Genomic DNA, 23,515 nt, shown 5'->3' on the forward strand with positions numbered 1-23,515 from the left:
AATCTTATCTCACAACAACACAAATTTTGTTGATCTTTTCTTCAGGAAAATTTTTTGTTCAAAAATTAAGAAAGCAGCAAATCTGTAATGCTCATGAACACTGAAGTGCCAAAGAAAATGGTATAGGCACGCGTATTCAAATATAGAGATATGTAAACAGGCAGAAAAAGGTGCTGCGCTCAGCAACGCCTATATAAGATAATAAGTGTCTGGTCGTTAGATCGGTTACTGCTGTTACAATGGCAGGTTATCATGATTTAAGTGAGTTTGAACATGGTGTTATAGTTGGCACGTGAGTGATGGGACACAGCATCTCCGAGGTTGCAATGAAGTGGGGAGTTTCCTGTATGACAATTTCATGAGTGTACCGTGAATATTAGGAATCCGGTAAAACATCACATCTTGGACATCGCTGCAGCCGCAAAAGGATCCTATGAGAATGGGACCAACAAGAGAATCATTCAACGTGACAGAAATGCAACCCTTCTGCAAATTGCTGCAGATTTCAGTGCTGGGCCATCAACACGTGTTAGTGTGTTAACCATTTGTGTACACTTGATGACTGCACGACACTAAGCTTTATGCCTCTCCTGGGCCCGTCAACACAGACAATGGACTGTTGATGAGTCAAAATGTGTTGCCTGGTTGGACAAGTCTCATTTCAAATTGTATCAAATGGCTGGATGTGTACGGATACGGAGACAACCTCATGAATCCATGGACTCTGCAAGTTACCGGGAGACTGTTCAAGCTGGTGGATGCTCTGAAATAGTGTGGGGCATGTGCAGCTGGAATGATATGAGTCCAATAGGTGACATGTATGTAAGCATCCTGTCTGATCACCTGCATCCATTCATGTCCATTGCGCATTCCGACGGACTTGGACAATTCCAGCAGAACTATGCGACACCCCATATGTCCAGAATTGCTTCACGAGCACTCTTCTTTAAACGCTTCCACTGGCCAAAAACTCCCCAGACATGAACATTACTGAGCATAGCTCTGATGCCTTGCAACATGCAGTCCAGAAGAGATTTCTACCCCCTCGTACTCTTACAGATTTATGGACAGCCCTGTAGGATTTATGGTGTCAGTTCCCTCCACTACTTCAGACATTAGTCGAGTTCATGACACGTCATGTTGTGCCACTTCTGCGTGCTCATGGGGGCCCTACATGATATTAGGCAGGTGTACCATTTTCTTTGGCTCTTCAATGTACATTCACATAATCAGCAACAAATAAACAGTATTGAATCCAGTCTTTTATTAACTCCCTTAAGCACAGTTTGTATATAGGTCACAATTTATAACTGGCTGAAAAAATTTTATAGCAGCATGGTATTCACCTTTATTCATTCCTATAAACTGGATGGCACTATTCGGTTATATGTGCCAACAAATATCTCTTTGTTGAATAAGTCCGAAAGCCTGGAGGAGAAAAAACAACATTACAAGAACAATACTTACCAACAGATATGTTGTTTGATGAAAATTCCTAGTATATCATGGCATTTACTAAATATATCTGTCCACCTTTTAATAGTGAGATGAGATGTGAAGTAAAAATGATGTAGATCTCTTCATGTGATTAAGTTAGAGCTATACTTTACTGTACTAATATATTGTTTTAAATGGTGCTGTTCCATAAAACAAAACCATAAATATGATTTTAGCACAGATATAACTGCATGTGAAAATACAAATAATTATATTTTTATTATCTTTCATATTAACAGGTCTCGTTATGTACAAGTTATAAAAATACATGCTATTACTATTTTATCACATCACTCCACTTTTAATTTTTTGTTGACATCTTCATTTGACTCATATTCATCACTTTTTCGCTTCCCATATAACTGCTTCTCAGATTTCTTCTGTGCAAATGTTTTCTTAAGACCCTTCATTTTTCTTGTCTGTAGTTTGCCAATATTCTGCTTGGGAACATGTATTCTGCCATGTTGGGTTCCAAATGCATCCTCTGATATATTTTTAACTTTCTTTACCTGAAAAGTAAAGTTGGTAACTTTTGTTAGTACTACAACCATACAAACTCCAGATCAAGAAACACACCCACCAGCAAGTTTTGCAAATGAATGCATAAATATGGGAGTCCATCATTAAAACAAGAAAGCCAGCAAAACACACAAAAATGATAATTTATTACGGTTTTTGTCCAATGCTTTCCACAAGAAATTCATGCAGAAAAAATCAAACAATGGAAAATCCAGGATGGAATGTAACAATATTACCATATAACATATAACAGAGACACTAAGTTGCAGATAGGCACAACAAAAAGACTTTCACAATTAAAGCTTGTGGCCAGTGGCCTTCGTCAACAACACACACACACACACACACACACACACACACACACACACACACAGACACGTGTACGCACGCATGCACACACACCACACGCACACATGACTGCAGTCTCAGGCAACTGAAACCACACTGCCAATGTGCTTACGGATGTTTTTGCTAAAACTTAACAGTTTGTTGATGAATTCCTGTTTGTCATCTTCACACAATAAGTGGTAGTAGAAGAACACTAATAGTGGTTAACATCACTGTTATGGCAGTGTGGTTTCAGTTGCCCAAGACTGCAGTCCTTTGTGTGTGTGTGTGTGTGTGTGTGTGTGTGTGTGTGTGTGTGTTGTTGATGAAGGCCACTGGCCGAAAGCTTTAATTGTGAAAGTTTCTTTGTTGTGCCTATTTGCGACTCAGCATATGGTGAGTAGCAACTTTCTTGTCACAATATTGTTAGAAGCTCAAAAATGACAAAAACCAACAAGGAAATAAAGTTATTCATATTAGAAGCTTTAAGTGTTCCGACATAACCTTTGAAAAATATTGAACAATGTGGTGCACCATTTATCGACAAAATTATGGGGGAGGTGGAGACGAATGAGCAAATCACTTAGAGAATCGGTGTTTCAGAACTGAAGGTGGGACAATGTATGCTTAAACTATTCTATATTCTCTTACATTTATTGCCATTTGCTTGTTCAGTTATTACACATTCACAATAACAATGGTTTATAGTGACATTCTAATTGAATTCCTTTCTTTTTCTTTATGTCTACATTTTATATTCAGATTGTTTTGTGCTCCCCTACGCACCCACACCTTTCATTTTTATTTTGGCTCAATTTCCACTGACAGTTCATTACTAAGAATGCTCTGGAATACGAACTAGCTATTATTCCACTGTCATTTCCCGGTAAATTACTGTGGCCTGCTTCTCTACTGATTTATGATATGTAGTGACTATTCCTTCCATTATCAACAAATAATACCCTTTTTTCCTTTGTTCTCTAGCTAGTTTCAAATTTTAATACATTCTCAAAATTCGCAGTTCAACAGTATTTTTATAATTCTGTGCCTGCCACATCAGCTATAACTGTTTCTATTTCAGCAGGTAGTCAACAGACTCTTCTTTTCTGTCACAATTTTGTAAATTATGAATATGTACATACATATATTTCTGAGTGAGCACTGAACGGTGGGTGTCTGATGCAAATTACACACTTCTGAAATGCTACAGGTGCCTCACGCAGATTAAAAGCTGAAAAACGAAGCCACATCAAGCTCAATAAAGGCATGCACATACTTCAACATGTTTATTACAGACCTATATAGCCACATGGATTGTAAATATGGCTTACAGATGTTTTTGCTAAAACGTAACAGTATTTTGACGAATGCCTGTTTGTCAACTAAAGACAATAACTGGTAGTAGAAGACCACTAATAATGGTTAATATCACTGCATGAAGGTGCTCTTTCGAAATACGTTGGATTTTCACAATACCTGCTAACACAGTGCCCACAAATCTCAGTAGCTCTTACTATTTTGAGATAGTCTTAAGGTGCACAGCTAAAAATAAATGAGAAGGATCTAACAAACTGGATAGGATGCTAAATGATATCAATATAAACACTGTCTAACTTAAATAGTGAATCACAATTTCATTGTGTTTTGGCATCAGTGGTAGAACTGGTGAGAGTGTTACATTTGAATAAGCTATACCAGTGTTCAACATTACAAGAGAAACTAAGTTGAATTTCAAGGTAGTGGCTCTGAAGTCAAACGAAACTACTCTGAAGTGATCAGTCACAACTTAAAGGAAAAAAAGTTACAAAGAAAATAGAAGGGCAATTCAGGAAAACAGTAGCGAATACAGGAGATCAGTTGACAATATGGCATCACATGATGCTAAAGATGCAAAAACAACTGCACAGATGTGCAAGAATCAATTTAGTTTTTGAAAAATCGGATTAAAAGTATGTTGTATCGACAGGACTGCTGCCTCTCAGCACAGCCATAACAAAAGCTGCCCTCAGCAGAGAATGCAGAGAGCAAGTCAGTAGCAATGAAAAGGTTAAAGTTGTCCTGTAAGTATACTATAGACAGCAAAAAACTTACAGTGTGAAATTAAAGTCAATATGCAACTCTGCAAAAACCATGATTGTAACACCACATTGCTTTTTGAGTTTTCAAACCACTTTTGCAAAATCATTGTTTTATCTTGTACTTTTTATGTTGTTAGTATCATTTTTAATGTTCACATATGTTGATATTCTCATTTATATTCTTTTACATTTTCAAATACTCCAGAATCTCAACCTTAGCCATTTTACTCCAGTTGCAGTTTCTGTTAGCATATTCTGTATCTGGATCACCATTTTCATTCTCTCTCCATCTCCCCACTCTCGTGCTAAAAGAATCAGTGTTCATAATATTTTATCTACAGCTATTTCACATCCCCACCAGCCCTATCATAAACATTTATCTTTCAGTGAAGTTAACTCTCTGAACTGTGATTTCATTGCCACTTTCATAGCATGTTTTTCCTTCTTCCTTGCCTTTAACTCTTTCCATAACAATTTTGTTTACATTATTTTTAAAACCCACAGCTGAATTTTCGGCTTTTGACCTGAAAAAGTTTTTCGTGGAAGACACATATTCAGAGATTTGCCCAGCATTTTTGTTTCTGAAAAATAACAAGAGAGAGCCCTCCCATAGCAGCCAGCCTTGCTGAAGGCACCTCCAGTGCTGGGCTAGAGGGCATGCATGCTCCAGCGAACTTGAGGGCTACGCCGCCAGTAGCAAAGCTAATGGCAGAGTCACCCAAACCAGACAGGCCTCGACAGAGGAGCCACACAAATCTTGTCTCACACGAGACAAGGAAGGGTGTGGGCAGGGCTCTACAGACGTAGGGAAGCCAGGCCTCAAAGGGGAGTAAACTCAAGGGGAAAATAAAGTTTTCCAGGTTCAGGCATTGGGCATGGGGTTTACATCTACATTTACACCTACACCCGCATAAATACTCCGTACGCCACTGTACAGTGTGTGGTGGAGGGTACCCTGTACTACACAACTAGTTATATTCCTTTCCTGTTTCACTCGCAAATAGAGTGAGGGAAAAAATGACTGTCTATATGCCTCCGTATGAGCCCTAATTTCTCATATCTTGTCTTCATGGTCCTTACGTGCAATGTATGCTGGAGCAGCAGATCTGTTTGGCAGTCAGCTTCAAATGCTGGTTTTCTAAATTTTCTCAACAGTGTTTCTCAATAAGAATGTCACCTTCCCTCCAGGGCTTCCCATTTGAGTTCTTGAAGCACTTCCATAACACTTACAAGTTGTTTGAACTTACCAGTAACAACTCTAGCAGCCCGTCTCTGGATTTCTGCAATGTTTTCCTTCAATCCAGCCTGGTATTGATCCCAAACACTCAAACACTACTTAAGAATAGATCACACAAGGTCCTACATGTCATCTCCTTTCCTAAAGTTCTGTTGATAAACCAACATTGACCGTTTGCCTTCCCTGCCACAATCCTCACATGCTCGTTCCATTTCATATCACTCTGCAATGTTATGCCAGGATATTTAAACAATTTGACTTTGTCACGCAGGACACTAGTAATACTGTATCCAAACATTACAGGTTTTTTCTTCCTACTCATCTGCATTACTTACATTTTTCCACATTTGGAGCTAGCTGCATTCATCACATTAACTGGAAATTTTGTCTAAGTCATCTTGTATCTCCCTACAGCCACTCAGCTTTGACACCTCACTTCACACCACAGCATCACCAGCAAAAACTGCAGATTCTACCCAACCTGTCACACTTCCTTGGGGCACTCCCGACAATACCCTTGTCTCTGATGAACATTCATGGTCAAGGACAACATACAGTGTACTATTGCTTAAGAAGTCTTCAAGCCATTCACTTATCTATGAACTTATCCCATATGCTCGTATCTTCATTAACAGCCCGCAATGGTGCACCGTTTCAAACGCCCTCTGGAAATCTAGAAATATGGCACCTGCATGTTGCCTCTCATCCTTAGTTCACTGTATATCATACGAGAAAAGGGCAAGCCAATTTTGACATGAGAAATGCTTTCTAAAACCATGCTGATTCATGGACATAAGCTTCTCAGTCTCACGGGAGTTTATTATATTCGAACTGAGAATATATTCAAGAGTTTGCAGCAAACCAAAGTTAGGGATATTGGTCTGTTCTTTTACCCTTCTTATATACTAGAGTCCTCTGAACTTTTTTCTATTCACTCAGGACTTTTTGCTGGGTGAGAGATTCACGATAAATACAGGCTAAGTAAGGGGCCAATGCCATAGAGTACTCTTTGTAAAACTGAATTGGGATTCCGCTGAGACCTCGTGATTTATTTGCTTTCAAACCTTTCCGTTGTTTCTCTACACCATGGATGCTTATTACCATGTTGTCCATAAGGGAGCCTGTCTGATGGTCAAATGATGATATATTTCTATGATGCTCCTGTGAGAACGATTTCTTGAACATTAAATTTAAAACTTCGGCTTTTCTTTTACTACTTCAACTGCCACAGCAGACTGGTCAACAAGGGACTGAATGGAAGCCTTAGAACTGCTTAGCGATCTAACATAGGACCATAATTTTTTCAGGTTCTTTGCCGGATCTTTTGCAAAGGTGTGATGGTGGTAGGTGGTAGTTGTATGCTTCACGCACAGATCTTTTCACAGACACACAAATATTTACAAACCTTTGTTTGTTGTCATTTGTGCCTTCTCTCCTGAAATGTTCAAATGTGTGTGAAATCTTATGGGACTTAACTTCTAAGGTCATCAGTCCCTAAGCTTACACACTACTTAACCTAAATTATCCTAAGGACACACACACACACACACACACACACACACACACACACACACACACACATGCCCGAGGGAGGACTCGAACCTCCGCCGGGACCTTTCTCTTCTGAACCGAGAGTGCAACAGCCTCTACTTCCTCAGAATCTTATGAATTTCGTTTAAACCATGGTGGATCTTTTCCATCCTTTATCCACTTACCAGTAACAAATCTCGCAGCCCATCGCTGAATTGCTGCAATGTCTTCCTTCAATTCAGTCTGTTACGAATCCCAAACCTAACTCTCCAGACCACGACTTACAATCTGCTTAAACTTTGCCCATAATTTTCTCTACGTCCATTTTACCGGAGCTAAGTGATGTCAGCTCACTGTCTAACTGAGATGTTAACAACTTATCTTCTGTATCTAGCACGAACACTCTCTTAGCCTCCTTGATTGATTTACCAACTTTCGTAATCATGATATTATGATTGCTAATCCCCGTTCCTATGATGACACTGTCAATAAGGTCCGGCCTATTTGCTGCTACAAGGTCCAAGATATTTCCATTGTGTGCGGACTACTGAGCTAGCTGCTCAAAACAGTTTTAAGTAAACATGTTCATATGTATTTCACCTGACTGTCTATCTGTAACCCCTGCAATGAATCCATAAGACATCCCAGTCTATACTCGGTAGGTTAAAGTCACCTCCAACTAGTATCGCAGCATCTGGGTATTTACCCACTATTGACTGTTAACTATCTTGAATGATTCTAGAACTGTCACAGCGGAATCAGGCGGCCAGTAAAAACATCCAACAACTATCTTGGTTTCACCTACATCTGTTATATACAACCTGGTAACTTCACTGACACACTCAAATTCGACCTCAATAAAGAAAATATTTTTGTCAGCTCCAATGAACGCTCTTCCTCCTATGGCTGGTGATCTGTCTTTGAGATGTACATTCCATGACTAACATCACCTCACAAAATTTAATTGTTGTGGATATCACATATCAGCCTCAGAAGGATACGGATTACACGATGATGATAAGGAAGGAAAAACGTTAATGAGTGAGAAAATGGATATTATGACAGCCATCCGGAATCAAAGGACATTTAAAAGACCTGGCAAATTGCATGAAACTGGAGAAGAAATGAACAAGTCTAGAGTGAAAACAGTTCCACTAGAAGAAATATGATGGGAAGAACTTGGAATGGCTGAAATGGGGAAACATTTTTTGATGTATAGTGGAATGGATACAGAACAACATGGTATTGCTTACACAAGGCTAATGTAATTAATTTCAAAGCAGTTAGTGATAATTTGTGTTCACTGAGATTTACGGCACAATTTTTTCAGGAATATGAGGAGGATGCATTTCACTCAAAACTAAAGTAGGAAATCAACAAAGTTCAAAGGCAAAATATGAAAATGTCCTTGCAGATCTGAATGCAAAAATAGGGAAAGAAGAAGTATATATTTACAGCGCACTTTTACCTGGCTCCCCCTGTGATCAGCGCAAGTCGGCTGACTTGATGTGGCTCTGAAATGTTTACGCTCTCTGCTAACCTTAGCAACATAACACTATTGTGTGCTGTAGCCTTTAAGAATCTATTGTTGATTCGTGTGTGGTGTTGTTGGTTGTGACACACACTGTTATTTATAAAAATGAGTGATGAGGCTGTACCTGGTCCTTCAACTCCATGTACTCAGATGTGAAAGGAGGAGAATAGTGTAAAGTAGTAAAGTGATGCTGAATGTTATTCAGTGCTGTGACAAGGAAAAGAGGCAGAAGGCACTGTTACACCTGCTCCATACGTATTAAAATGACAGAAATGTATACAGGAAAAAGTGAGAGCAGCCTGAAAAGACTGACAAATTTTTTGAGGACTCATCCTGGCTAATCACCTGTTACCACTGGCAAGAAGGGGTAAGTTTCACATTCGTTTGTTTGTTTGCTGTGTAATGCGTGCCGAGTACAAAAATAATTTCCTGAGATAACCACGTTTCGATCTTGAGATGAACATAGTAAATCAAATTATTAATCCAGCATAATTCATTAATCAAATTAATACTTCCTCTTCTCCATTACAATTTTGTCAGTTTTACCTATTACCATATTGTTACTTTGAGCTTTATTCCAGTTTCTTTTTTTATTGTGAGGAATGCATAAAGGCACAAAGCATTTAGGACCTAAAATACTTTATGTAGCAAATACAGATTTATTACATCAAACAGTTGTTCAAAATATCTTCAGCATCTCTTAGCAGCATGTAACTTGACATTTTGTGTGTTGACGTCTGAGAGTGAATGAATGTATTCCACCTATCACATCATTTCCTCCGCTTTCAGCACTCTGCATGTAGAGCAAAATTACAATGCACATATTGTACTTGCAAAATACTCTAAACTACATTTGTTATTACTGTCAAACCGTTGTTGACAGAAGCACAACAGTAAATTCTTTGTAATGACTAATGTAATTTAACTTCATTTCGATGTATTCTGTGCAGAATGCAGTCCAACTTTCTAAGAATTATTTTTCATTTACTCCTCTTGGTGAAAAAGTGGTGAAATTCTGACTTCAGTCGATGATTTTAATAAAAAGGTAATTAGAGAAACAATCTAAGAATTTTATACCTGTAAGAAGAATGTACTAACCATAAGCAGATTGCTGCCTGTACTTTGAAGTAAAATCAACTGGAAGTGGAGTGGTACCTCATTGACAAAATTAAGGAAGTCTATGGGCTTTAAGTGGAAGGTCCAAAATAAGAGACTTTTATTAATAGAACACCCAGACACAGTGTTCTGGTGGTCTTGCTTTGTAGTTGAAATGAGAAATATCAGAGAATCAGGGACAGAAATTTTCTAAAGATTTCTTGAACTCGCTGCAAACAGTTGCCTTTTGTTTTGTTCTTCAATTCTTTTACCATCCCATTACCAGTTTCGAACCACCTAATGATTCATTATCAGATGGTACATATTTATTGTTTGTCTGCACCAGTGTGGAAGTAATGTAGCAAGATGTATAAACAAAACGTAAGGCTCGGAGTGTGGCAAGAATCATTCACATTATGTGATAGATTTTGTTGTTTTACTTACAGTTATTAGTATCCGTTGGTTGGATCTTTGTGTACACAGTATTCTGGAAAACATAATAAATTTTCTATCTTGATGAGACCTAGGTAGACAATAAAATAACCTATGGCAAATGCTGACAGAGTCAAGGGGTGGTGGGTGTCCAAGTGTGGGGAAGTGCCTAAAGGAGGCTCATTGTAGGATGTGTCGTTTCCAAAAAGCGATTTCTAAAGAAAGCACAGCTCCAGTTCTGGGCCAGATCCTTGCAGGGGGACTACCGTATGCAAGTGAGTTCCGTGAATTTTGACAAACGTTATGAGGAGAAGGTTCTTGCAAATCTACCTTCATAGTCTGTCACTATTTTCCATAATGCACTATATCATTGCAGGCAGTCAATAAACCACTGACCAAATATGACACCAAGGTGACACTGGTCAAGTGGCCGCAAACTAAAGGGTCTGATGTGATGACAGCATGCAGGAGGAGGACCTGTACACGTTAGTTCTCCAAAACTGGCCCTCCGAAAAATTGCATGTAATGAACCAACTGGGCGCAAGTAAAGGCCGCAAATTCAGACTGCCACCATAAATTTGCAATTTGAATATAATTGAGTTTGCATGGGCCAAATTCAAATACAATTCAGAGAACAAAATACAACAAGGGAGACGTCTGCTAGAAACCTATTAAATCTCACTGACACTGCCTATCAGCCTATCACAGCAAAGATTTGGAATCTTACTCCAAAAGGTGCAAGAGCTGGAGGAGGATTATTGGAGGTGTGACGGTGTTAAGCAAATTGCTGTTGACAATGCTGATATTAACATGAATCCAGGCAGCACCACTGAATCTGACAACTCACGGATGGACTCAGCCACGGACAACTGCAGTGGAAACAACTCCCAGTTTCATAAATTTTTCTCTTACCTAGTCATTATTTACATTTGTCAGAAAAATACATATTTCATAGTATAAGTTTCTGTTTTCAGTTACTCAAACATTAAGGTGATGCTTAATTTTGTGCCCTTTTGTCATGAATTAACCCATTAGAAATTTCTTTCTTTTATAAGATGTAGCTGTAAGCTGGCTGTCCTAGGAGAAAGAGGTGAGACGTCCCAACAGCCAATGTGCTATGAGCTGAATGCAAGCTTCTGCTCTCAGCATTCTCTGATCAGGGGCCAAGTAAAAGTGTGCGATCAGCAGAAACACAATAGGAAAAGAAAGCCTCCATGAAGTCAGTAATGATAATGGGCTAAGGCTGACACACTTCACCAGTTGTAAGAAGATGATTATATGAGCAAAAAGCACATGGCAGATGGAATCACCAGATGGAGTTATGAGAAACCAAACAGATCATGTAACTGCAGATAAACTGCATGCACCAGACATTATGGAAGTTAGTAGCGGTATAGTGGTGGATGAACACACATGTCATACCTAGTGTGGTTCAGAGACAGACAGATGAGAGCTCTGGCCAGAAACAAAAAGAGATGGCGAAAAGAAAGTTTTCAAATTAAAGAAAAGCAGGAAGAATACAAGAAGATATTAGAAGAGATTATCGAGACAAGAAAGAACACCAGGAAGAAAGGGGATGTGCATCATAAATGTGAGATACTGAAACAGCCATCAGTGTAGTCATAGAGGAAGTGCTGGGGAGGGTAAAATACAGATGAATAATTAAATGGATTGCTCAGGAGTCCTCACTGGTAAGCCAAGAGAGAAATGAAGCGAGACAACGAATACTGCTATGAAAACATGACTACCACCACGAAACTACAGACGGAAGAGTAAAAGAGTGGATAAGTTACATTGGGTGGAGAAAAGGCAGTATGAAAGGGGAAGATAGAGCAGTTGGATAAAATGAGACACAGTAATAAGATATGGAAGTTAAATGAAAGATCTGGAGAACTGAAGAGAGGATTCCAACAGAGAGAAGTCTTCTATAAGGATAAAGATGGAAAACTAATTCGACATAAAAGCAAGGCTTTGGAAAGCTGGAAAGGATATGTTACTGAATTGCTCAATGGAAATGGTTGGAGGTAATGGGTGGAGTTAACAGAGATGAAACCTAAGGTGAGGAAGAGAAGGAACCACATTTGGAACTGGAAGTAGAATTAAATTTGGATGAGGAGGACAACAAATCAGCAGACTGAAGCTTAAAGAATAATAAAGCAGTTGGACAAGATGGCATAGTGATTGAATTATTAAAATTGGGGGGAAAGAAGATGGAGGCTGGGGTTAATGAATTAATTAAAGAAATGTGGATAACGGATAAAATGCCTAAGGATTGGAATGAGGGAATAATCTGCCCATTACATAATGAATGTGGGAAGTAAGAGTGTAACTACAACTGCGAGATTACTCTCTTGGATACAATGTACAAGGTGTTTACTAAGAGTTTATCAACTAGACTACAATGTGGGGTGGGGTAGGGGGAAGAAGGATATTGGGAGATTACCACTCTTGTTTTAGGAGATATGGATCCACAATAGACCATAAAGTTTTAGTGAGATAAGTGTTTTTATAAATACCACAAGCAACTGCATCAGTTGTTCACTGAATTTAAACAAGCATATGACAGCCTACACATAAATAAGATTCTCCAAAAATGAAGGATTTTAGAATACCACTAAAATTAGTGAGGCTGATGGAAATGACAATGGAAGTAACAGTTTGCAAGTCAGAGTTAAAAAAAAGAGCTGTCAGAAGAGTTTCATGTAATGAGGAGGCTGTGGCAAGGAGATGTGATCTCTATGTTATTCTTCAATTTAGCACTAGAGAAGATAATTCGGCAAATGTCAACAGACACAGGGGAACAACATTTAGTGGGCTGGTCTAGGTGGTGGCATATGCTCATGATGTAGCATTAACTGCAAGGAATGTCAGAGCTCTGAAGATAATTACACTGACATTACAAAAGACATGGGATAGTGATGTGCACATATACAGATGGTGGTAGTATTGCATACAAAAGGTATAAAAGGACAGCACATTGATGGAGATGTCATTTATACTCAGTGATTCATTTGAAAAGGTTTCAAATGTGATTACCCACACAAAGGGAATTAACAGACATTGAATGCAGAATGGTATTTGGTGCTAGATGCATGGGGCATTCCATTTCAGAAAACTTTAGGGAATTCCATATTCCGAGATCCACAGTGTCATGAGTATGCTGAGAATACCACATTTCAAGCATTACCTCTCACCACTGACAAAGCAGTGACCGACGGCTTTCACTTAACAACCGAGAGCAGCGGTACTTGTGAAAAGTAGTCAGTATTAAAAGACAAGTACCACTGTGTGAAATAACTGCAGAAATCTATGTGGAACATGGAATGAATGTATTCATTAGGACAGTGCAGCAAAATGTTGTGTTAATGGGCTGTGGCAGTAGACGACTGGTAAGAGCGTCTTTGCTAATGACTTGATATTGCCTGCAGCGCCTGTCCTGGGCTCATGACCATATCAGTTGTATCCAAGACAACTGGAAAACTGTGGCCTGGTCAGTTGAGTCCCAAATTCAGTTGGTAAGAGCTGATGGTAGGGTTCAAGTGTGGCACAAATCCAACAAAGCCATGGCACTGTGCAAGCTGGTCATGTCTCCACAATAGAGTGGGCAGTGTTTACACAGAATGGACTGGGTGCTCTGGTCCAACTGAACCAATTGTTGACTGAAAATGGTTATGTTCAGCTACTTGGAGACCATTTGCAGCTACTCATGGACTTCATGTTCCCAAACAATGATGTAATTATTATGGATGACAATGGGCAATGCCACAATTGTCTGGCATTGGTTTGAAGAGCAATCTGGACAGTTCGAGTGAATGATTTGGCCACCCAGATCGCCCAGATGAATCTCATCAAACATTTATGTGGCGTAAATGAAAGGCCAGCTCATGCACAAAATCCTGCACTAGCAACTCTTTCACAATTATGGACAGCCATAGAGGCAGAATGGCTCAATTACTGCAGGGGACTTCCAACGACTTTTTGAGCCTATGCCATGTTGAATGGCTTGACTATCCTGGGCAAAAGGGAGTCTGACATGATATTGGGCAGTATCTCTTGACTTCTGACACCTCAGGGTATGGTGCATTAGTTGGAGAAGCAAAGAACTTAGGACTGGAAATGAATAAAGACAAAAGGAAGTGCATGAAGATCCTGATAGGGATAGGGAAGAGGCTTCATAAAAATAAATGAGAAACAATATCAAAGAGTGGAGGAGTTTAAATATCTAGGTTTGATAACAACAGAAGAAAAGACGACAGCACTACAAATTCAAGTAAGGTTAGCATGAAAGCTGATACTATCATACCTCGCAGAACATATTCAAGTCCAGAAAAGTTACTAGGAACATGAAAATCAAAATGTATTTGACTGCATTAAGACCTAGTGTAATGTATGGATTACAAGGCTGGATGATAACCACAAAGGAAGGAGGCTGTTTATTGAGATAGGAAAGAAGATTGTGAGACATATATTTAGGGCAGTAAGCAAGAAAAAAATCTTGAGAAAAGGACAAACGCATAACTACATATACCATTTGGACAGGTGAATATTGTGAAAATCAAGCAAGGAAGAATACAACAGGCTTGTCACATACAGAGAAGGCAAGAAACTCAAAAGTGTTTATACGAAAGCCGAAGGGGACATGGAGAAGAGCAAGATCCAAGGAAAGGTGGTTGGAAGATATGGAAGAGGACCTCAAAGCAATGGGAGTCACGAACTGGGGAAGGAAAACAATGGACAGAGAAAAATAGATACAGGTGACAGAAGAGATCGAGGTTCTACTAGGACTGCAGTGCCAACCAGTAAATCAGTTGGACAGATTTGGCCCACTGAATCTGAAGTGGGGTGTTACGCGGGAGGGTCATTCTGAAATTCTGCTATATCTGATCAAGAATAAATATTTTTAATCACCACTAATGAAGAAGAAATAAAAACTTTGAGGTTTGCCAGTGACATTGTAATTCTGTCAGAGACAGCAAAGGACTTTGAAGAGCAGTTGAACGGAATGGACAGTGTCTTGAAAGGAGGATATAAGATGAACATCAACAAAAGCTAAACGAGGATAATGGAATGTAGTCAAATTAAGTTGGGTGATGCTGAGGGAATTAGATTAGGCAATAAGACACTTAACGTAGTAAAGGAGTTTTGCTATTTGGGGAGCAAAATGACTGATGATGGTCGAAGTAGAGAAGATATAAAATGTAGACTGGCAATGGCAAGTAAATCGTTTCTGAAGAAGAGAAATTTGTGAACATCGAGTATAGATTTAAGTGCTAGGAAGTCGTTTCTGAAAGTATTTGTATGGAGTGTAGCCATGTATGGAAGTGAAACATGGACAATAAATAGTTTTGACAAGAAGAGAATAGAAGCTTTCGAAATGTGGTGCTACAGAAGAATGCTGAAGATTAGATGGGTAGATCACATAAATAATGAGGAGGTATTGAATAGAATTGGGGAGAAGAGGAGTTTGTGCCACAACTTGACAAGAAGAAGGGACCGGTTGGTAGGACATGTTCTGAGGTATCAAGGGATCACAAATTTAGCACTGGAGGGCAGCGTGGAAGGTAAAAATCGTAGAGGGAGGCCAAGAGATGAATACACTACGCAGATTCAGAAGGATGTAGGTTGCAGTAGGTACTGGGAGATGAAAAAGCTTGCACAGGATAGAGTAGCATGGAGAGCTGCATCAAACCAGTCTCAGGACTCAAGACAACAACAACAACAACAACAACTAATGAACTGCATATATCAGCAATATTTCAATGGCCGACTTTCAATGCTTTGTTTACACTATTTTTGTATAATTCTCTGAATGGCTAATGTATTACCCAAGATGTTTTCAAGTTGTATACCTTTCTTCCTTGTTATATCTCTACCTTAAATAGCACCATGCCTCCAGGAATTCTCAATAATTAATCACGCTGTTGAGATCAGGCCTATATTATAGTTTTCTCATCTGAAACACGCATATGTCTCTACCAGAAATTGTTAACATCGCCGGATGCACTGTCTGACATTCTGAAGCTTCGAAGCTCAGTAGCTAGCTCCTTGTCATCCTTCACCTCTTCTCACTCACTCGTGTTCATTGCCATTATGAGAGGAAAATATTCAGCAATATTCTTATCTTTCTAGAGACTTTATTTTCATTATAAAATTGTCTGTTTAGACAACAGCTGTTCATCTAAAAGAAATAGAAAAGCTACCATGATAGTTTCTGCAGAAATGTTTTGACACTTTATGTATAACAAAAAAGAAATGAAATATTGCAATGTAAAACACTACCATCACACCATCAGGAATAAAAAAATAACCAAAGTAAGGTATACAAAAGAAAATTGATAAAACCAAATAAATCAATCACTAAAACAAAAATCAAACGGAGTAGAATTATGTCCATCTCAATTATTTATGGGAATAATTTCGAAAATTCCAAGCAATGCACACTACTTAAGTGCATCAGTTACAGCCACGACCACCGCACTAATTACCTGCTGGGTGCCTGTCTCACGGCCATTACATAAGCAGAAGCAGTTTGGTGTTCAGAATGTCACATACAGTGGTGCATGTAGCTTGTGTGATTTGTACTGCTGTTCGATTTGTTTAATTACTGTTGTATCTGCAGCCAAGATGCCAAAATCCTAAATGGTCACTGGGAAAACATATGAAATTCTTATACAGTTTGGTGGTTACAGTATTCTGAGTGACATAACTGTTATAAGTAATGTCACTAACAATACTGATGAATACCACCAATGAAATCAAGTTCAGCGGCATGTAGAAAGTTCTACGAACAAGGAACTACAGGATAGCAATGGTACAGTGAAACAGCAGTTTATTGCTGAACCACTGGCATCTTCATGTAAAAAAAGAGACATGAATTTTTATGGCACCGTGGAGGCATTACTATTATGTTGTTTCCAAGTTCAATGAACATCTTATAAAATTGTATCTAGAACAATGTACTGGAAAGTCTGATCTCTATGAGAGTACTTTAACAATATTCACCTTCATCATATATATACAAGGTTCAGTTTACATTATTTTGAATGAAACTACTAGCAGATGTCTCATATATATCGTCAGGAATGAGGAGAATCTTGTACAACATTAACTTCATCTTGCACTCCTTGTTAAGCTGATAGTTCTTTAGCCTTTTTTACACCTGAAAAATAGCCTGGCAAAACAGCAAAAACTGTGAACATCATGAAAATTATTAGAGGTATACAACTCAGTTTTCGCCCCCATGTCTCAACTAGTGATTATAGGAGGGGAGTGGTAAAGGAAGTATGGTAATGTGTATGATGTAACTGTGTATTCTGGCAGAGCTGTTTTCAAGATTTTATGAAAGCAAGACACAAATTTGTTCACTTACAAATATTTCTCATTTAGTGTCTCACAAACTTAACACCTATGCACTCACACTGTGTTGGCAAAAGGTATCAAGCTTTCATTCTTTTCGTGTGCTGTCAGTGACTCAATGCTTTCATATTCAGTGTGTGGCACTCTACACTCATAAATTATTTATAGGGAGTTTTAAGTTACAGAACACAGACAGCAAGTAACATGTAAGAAACTTAATCTGTAAGCACCAGTCTTAACCATATTTCACTCCATGAGGCCACTACAGAAAACAGAAAACTTTGCATCATTATGGCACTGTCTGTTCACTTACTAAAGCAAGTTGATGAAAGCATGGGTTTCACTTGTTCTCTATTCAGGAGTCCCACTAAAACAGTCAGTACATGTATGAACTTTACGTCATACACAGACACGTCTACTTCCTGACGACACTTATGAGACGACTGGAGCAATGGTTTCAAAAAGCAACAGAGTGGACATTTTGAAAGACATGAATGATGCACTTGAGGGCATTGTTCGAGGAAACTATAGCTGAAAACCTTGATGTGGAAGACTTGGTAATGAACAAGAATATTGAATTAACATTTAAAAACAAAATACAAAATTACGAGTGAATTGTTTTGGGAACCTGATAATTAAGTGACCTAAGTGAGATCACTAGTAAAAATTTGCATTTAGAATTGGAATTTTACGACTGAAATGTCGCACAATTTTGCATGTAAAAATCCTAGATTGAGTTATTACATTATTAATTAGGGACATACATCTATGCATACATTATACATTAACTTTTGAACTGGCACAATACCTTAAGTTCCTTTGGCTTTTTGCAAGATAACTTGAATAGGTCATCAGAAGCTAATTTCACTCTTCTCAATTTGAAATCTACAGACGGACCAACTTCTTCCACCTCAACTCGTGGAATTCGTGTTCCAGACTTTTTCAATAATATCCTGCAAGAAAAGTTGTGTTCCTTTATTGTGCTCTGTGGCTGTCATGTTGATAAAAGAACTGACACTCAATACAATTACTTTTTAAATTCTGAATAATATTTCTGGAATTAAAACATCATAAATATATCATGAATAATAAAGCTAGATACTTTGAAACATTATAAATCAATGAGCAAATATTATTTAACACACACAAAGAAGTGCTACATAATACATTAAATAAAATGTGAAGTGTAAAAACAAATCCAAATTAGAAGTTAAAAAATACCTACCTATAACTTCTAAAGTAGAGCTTATCTTCAACAGCTGTAAACATTATAACATGTTCTAGACCTTGCAAACGGATTGCTTCTACATTTTCCCTGTGGAAAAGATCAACCAGCAGATTCTTTATTCTTCTGAACTCATAATTATGCTCGAAGAGCTCTCCCACAAATAAGATACATGGTTTGATACCCAGCATTGGTTTCACAGTTTTAAAATCGTGGATACTTTTGAATGAGTCAATGCCCAATTCAACCATGTCCAAAAGATGACGATCATACATGCGACCTGAAAATTTCAGAAATTGAAACATACATCCAAACTGATGCTTTTCACAACAGTTCTACTTAAAAAGAGAAAAGAAATGTTTGCAATTAGCATAAGATTTGTATCCAGTTTTTATAGAAGGCACCCAGGGGGGGGGATGGGAATCATCTTTGTGTTCCTGTCAAGCAAATTTTTGGGGAATAAATTACGTATGGTTGCCAGTGATCAGTTGTTTTGATATTGACTTTAGTTATTTCATGACAGGAAAAATCATTTAAGGAATACAGGATGGTAAAAATGTGGTATGGAAAAGAAAAATATCTAAGATCTTATCCAAAGCTTGCCTACCACTTTCTTGCCCAGAATATCTGTTTCATTGTGATGGGTATCCATGTATGTGTATGTAAAAATGATTTAGTTCTTGATGACAGAATGAAGGTAGGAATATAAAAAGTTTAATGTCTCACCATAATCATTAGAGATGAGCATTAGAACTTTTGGAAAAAATAAAGTTGTCATGGATTGTTTACACAACTATTTCTACATTCACTGTAAGTGATTTAGGGAAATAATGGAAAATCTTTATTGGTAATGCAGGGTGAGTGTTTGAACTCTGTTTCTTCTGAATAAGAGTCCAGTCTTGACCACAGTGCTATTGCCCAGAGTGTGGCCTTTTCATGTGGAATTGACTGTAAGTTATTCATTCTGGTTTCACCTTTTGGATTCAGACTTCAAATCAGATGTTTTCACTGTTTGGAGGACAAAATTCAACATCTTGCTAATATTACTGAACAGTGATAAACAATGCAAATCTTTATGGCCATGATGGCTACCAATCCCTACTTCCATCTTGTGGCCTATATATCTTTTTTTCTGCTGCCATTTCACAGGAAATTTTATTTACAGAAGGAATATTTTTATGGCATTTGTTCCTAAAATACACACTACCAAACTGACAATGATGACAATTGAGTGATGTGGTTATTAATGTTCTTATATTAATATCAACTATATTAATAAATGTGGCAATGGAAAGAAAGTCCTTGGTGGAATATTAACAGTAATAGTAGTAGTAGTAGACTTCTAAGGGACCTGAAGCCCCTGTGCCGATCTCACATGATTTCTCAAGATGCTCCTGTCTTATGCGGCCTCTTACCAGCTATTTATTCCCAATCTTTCACATTGCAATCAATTCCATTGTGCCAAATACTCCTGAGTCTCCCCCTTGGTCTTTTGCCATATGGCTTCTCCCAGAATATTCTTAACACAATCTTATCTTCTTTCATTCTCATCAGATGTCCAGCCCATTGCAGTCTTCTAGCATTTATTATGTTTACTATCGTTGGTTGTTGCGATAGCTCGTGGATTTCTATGTTGTGTCTTCTCTTCCAGCATTGTGATTCATTGTCATAATACGGACCACAGATTTTTCTATAAACTTTATTCTCAAATACTTGTAAATGGTGGTGTTCTGTTTTCATTAGCTCCATGTTTCTGCCCCACAGATTAGAACTAGTCTGATGATTGTGTTTTATAACTTTTAGTTTTCCTAGTCAGCAGTTTGGACCCTAAGAGGTTTTGTATTGCGTAATAGGCTCGGTTAGCATTTTGCAGTCTCGCTTTTATTTCCACCTGTCTCTTATTTTGTTCAATTGTTCAACACGCTCCAATTTGTGTCCACCAACTATTAGATGTGATTGGTTATCCCATTGATCTCTACATCTTTAAACTATCATGTATTTTGTTTTCTCGTCTTTTCTTTCACGCCAAATCTTGATGCTTCTGTTGCAAGCTCCACAAATAATTGCTTAATCTCTATTTCACTGTTTCCAATGAGCACTATGTGGCCTGCATATACTAACACGTTAATTTTGCTTTCTTGGAGGATCCCAGCAGGTACCAGTTTGAGTTTCCTCACAACTCTTTCTAAAGCTATATTGAAGAGAAGGGGGGGGCCAAAGCACCTCCTTGTCTTAACCCAATTTTATTTTTAAAATGGTCAGACTTTAATCCATACAGTAAAACCCTGCTTGTATTTCCATCCATGCATACTTTGCAGAGATTTATCAATTTAATTGGGAAGCCAAATTCAGTCATCAGATTCCACAAGCTTTGTCTATGGATGGAGTCATAAGCTTTCATGAAATCGATGAACAGATAATGTATTTTTTGTTTATATTCCCAAACTTTTTCATTTATTGATCTGAGTGCAAATATGTTGTCAGTGGTGGATCTGTTTTTGTGGAAGCCATTTTGATAACCCCTAATTAGATTTTCTGCACATGGTTTTAAGTGGTATAGCAATAAACAAGATATGATATTTATGTACAGGGACACTTATTGATTCTCTCCACTCTGTTGGAATGTTCTCTGTTTACCAGATCATCTGTATCAGATGAACTAAACGTCTGTGCAATGCTTCTCCTCCATATTTTAGTATCTCAGCTGGGATGCTGTCACTGCCAGTTGCTTTACCATTTTTTAGGTGTTTGATATGTAAATAATGGAAGGAGAAAAAGTAACAGCTCACTGTACATCTGAGGCACTAAGTTGTCAACAGGCACATTATCAAGACTGAGAACAACGCAACTGTGTTGGTAATGACTAGTCAGTTTGTGAACAGATGCCTTTTATGAAACTCCATAGTTTAAAGATGATAAAAAAAGTTACTGTGAATTCTAAAATGGCATAATCTGAAATATTTTAAAACTTATCATGATATGAAAATATAAGAATAGAAGATCAAGAATTTTCAACTTCTTGTGAAACTGGTCATCATCTAGAAATTATTGTATACATTGACTGTTTTCAGTGGGACAATCCATGACTGCTCTTCTTGCTGCAAATGGAATTTATAAGCCACCTGGTCATACTGTGATAACAACCAGCAAGAAAATCAGTTCCGTGTCTTTGGATAAGAAGAACAAACTGACAAACTTATTACACAAAACATTAGTGTCAAAATAGATTAACGAGCTCTTAAGAACTTCACAGAGACAAAACAATTCCTTAGGAAGACAAAATGGAAAAAGATAACATATATAATTAGGAAGACATATAATATTTCTTTATTTTTCAATAAAGCTTCTTTGCTTCTAGAATATCTAGATTTTGTTTTACATATTTTTAATTTAAATCAAATGTTGCATTAACTGAAGCAATGGGCAATGGTGGATACTTATCCTTTCATGCAACATCTCATAGACACCTCAATGGGTAGCTACTTAAAACACTAATAAATAAAATGGCAAAGTCATGGTTATGTATGATAATCTACCAACTACTCAATTGTTCACTTTGATTTGATTCTCATGAAAGTGCAGATTAAACAGGTTGCAATTAACACAAAAAAGTTACCGATCGACCACAGGATTTTCAAGAGTAACTCTAAAACAGTATGAATGTAGAAAAGAAATCCTCAACAAGGTCAATCACTCATAAAACAAGCACAATACAATAACTGTCTTTAACTTGTTACACTGTGAATTTCTTCACACTTGCAGGATTCAGAAACAAAATATAAATAAATATATAGTAACAGGCCGAATAAATTTTGTATTATGCACATTCCAAACCAGAGTTATGTTAATGGAGAAATACAGAAAGGAAAACCAAGTTTTAATGGCCAGTGACATAATCGTGCCAAACAGATGCCACTCTGACAGCAGCTTTGTCACTCAAACTGGAGAAAAGTCTTAATCCATAACAGTGTGATTTATGATTCTCTTTTCAAACTATCACAAATGATGAAGTGAATAAAAAGTAGAAGGCCAGGCTACTGGTAATTATTATATATTTATGGGCAGAATTATTTGCTATCTCGATATTATTTGGGTTTTGGTTTTGTTTTGCAAAGGTATCATGAATACAATATGTTAAATTATGTGAATTCTCATTGGAAAATAAAGTTCTAGAATAAATGTGAGTCAATAAGGAACTTAAATGATGATAACCACTTGAGGAATTAAAGAAGTAATTGCTGTGCTACATTGGCCACAAAAGAAGTACAATGCATTTAGAATGGTAGTGTTGATAACGATTAATTTCATTTATACTCACTGTTATAACAAGCACTGTCACATAAATTTCATTTTAAACTGAAGTACATATTGCTGCAGAGCTTTAGTTTGTATTCCATGAGGAGAATGTTACTGCAAATAAAACACTTTTTAAATTAGGTTTTATTCTGTGTGTGTGTGTGTGTGTGTGTGTGTGTGTGTGTGTAACATTTAAGAAAAGAAAAGCAATTCAGATCAAAGAGGAAAAAAGAAGATGCTGTTAACTCTGTGCCAAGGAGGAGAATATGTGGACGAAAAAAAGAGAGAGAGACCCTTCATTCAGAGGAGGACTACAGTCAGAGTGACTTTTTCCTTCTATCCAACACCTGAATGAGAAAGAAAAAACTGAATGGCCTTTCTTTACTTTT

The 23,515-nt window shown here is 37.7% G+C and overlaps 1 protein-coding gene across 1 annotated transcript in view; it reads right to left on the bottom strand.

Annotated features, from left to right (window-relative positions):
- Positions 1-1,697: 1,697 nt before the first annotated feature.
- Positions 1,698-23,515, bottom strand: part of LOC124622104 (ribosome production factor 2 homolog) — a 42,763-nt gene continuing 20,945 nt past the window's right edge. The window contains exons 4-6 of the mRNA XM_047147706.1: positions 18,831-19,110; positions 18,414-18,558; positions 1,698-2,006 (exon numbers count right to left, since the gene is read on the bottom strand). Coding sequence (XP_047003662.1) covers positions 1,788-2,006; positions 18,414-18,558; positions 18,831-19,110 — 644 coding nt within the window. The 3' untranslated portion in view covers positions 1,698-1,787. The remainder of the gene's footprint in view (positions 2,007-18,413; positions 18,559-18,830; positions 19,111-23,515) is intronic.

The sequence above is a fragment of the Schistocerca americana genome, chromosome 7 (genome assembly GCF_021461395.2).
Source record: "Schistocerca americana isolate TAMUIC-IGC-003095 chromosome 7, iqSchAmer2.1, whole genome shotgun sequence".
In the NCBI taxonomy this organism is placed as follows: domain Eukaryota; kingdom Metazoa; phylum Arthropoda; class Insecta; order Orthoptera; family Acrididae; genus Schistocerca; species Schistocerca americana.